Genomic DNA, 877 nt, shown 5'->3' on the forward strand with positions numbered 1-877 from the left:
TCTAAACCAAATTTTCATTCTCTTTTTTTCAGGGAATACTTCTAATTCTGGCAGTTACTGCATCAGCAGCACCCCAAGGATACAACTTGGGAGCACCCTCTAGTTCAGGGCTTGCTTCCGGTCCTGGGTCTACTGCTGGCGGCACAACAACCGATGGAGACTTCGTCATTGGAGGCGCAGCTACTGGATGCCAGGAAGGAGAGGTCCTTCACGTAGATGGGACATGTGCTACCCCTGAAATTACAAGAAAGATTTACGTATTTGATGTTCCTGAACAGGAGAGACCCGTTGGTCCCCCACCTAGCATTCCTCCTCCAGCAGTGGACCACAATATTTTGTTCGTGCGCCTTCCCGAGGAAGCACCTGCACCTGACCCTATCGTACTTCCTCCACCAAGGCAAAACAACATCGTGTACGTACTCAACAAGCAAGAAGAACAAGCTCAACGAGTGATCGAAGTACCAGCTCAGCCACAAGCTGATCCCGAGATTTATTTCGTTAATTACCAAGATGGCGAGAATCCAACCCTTCCCTTGGGAGTAGACCTTGAAACTGCTCTCGGCGCCGCTGCCACAGCCGGTGGTCAGGTTCTAGGAGGCGTCGATGGAGCTGGTGAAGAAGCTGGAGTTGGTGGAGCAGCTGGATTTGGAGGTGTAGTTGGATTAGGTGGCACAGGCGGAGTTGTTGGAGGACATGGGGGAGTAAATGGATTTGGTGTTAATGGAGCCACTTCTGGCTTAGGGGTTAATGGTGGTTCGGGAGGGTTCCAAGGCAGTTCAGTAAGTCGACCATCAGGTTTATACTCCTCACCTTAAAACAAACTTTGAATTTTTAATTATTATTTAACCTAAGAATTATTGTCTTTTTGTTTCCCGGA

At 48.8% G+C, this 877-nt stretch overlaps 1 protein-coding gene across 1 annotated transcript in view; it reads left to right on the forward strand.

Annotated features, from left to right (window-relative positions):
* The window catches only part of LOC119587534 (pupal cuticle protein 36-like), a 1,082-nt gene extending 211 nt beyond the window's left edge, over window positions 1–871 (forward strand). The window contains exon 2 of the mRNA XM_037936257.1: window positions 33–871. Coding sequence (XP_037792185.1) covers window positions 33–815 — 783 coding nt within the window. The 3' untranslated portion in view covers window positions 816–871. The remainder of the gene's footprint in view (window positions 1–32) is intronic.
* The last annotated feature ends 6 nt before the right edge of the window (window positions 872–877 follow it).

This window comes from Penaeus monodon, chromosome 22, assembly GCF_015228065.2.
Source record: "Penaeus monodon isolate SGIC_2016 chromosome 22, NSTDA_Pmon_1, whole genome shotgun sequence".
NCBI lineage: Eukaryota > Metazoa > Arthropoda > Malacostraca > Decapoda > Penaeidae > Penaeus > Penaeus monodon.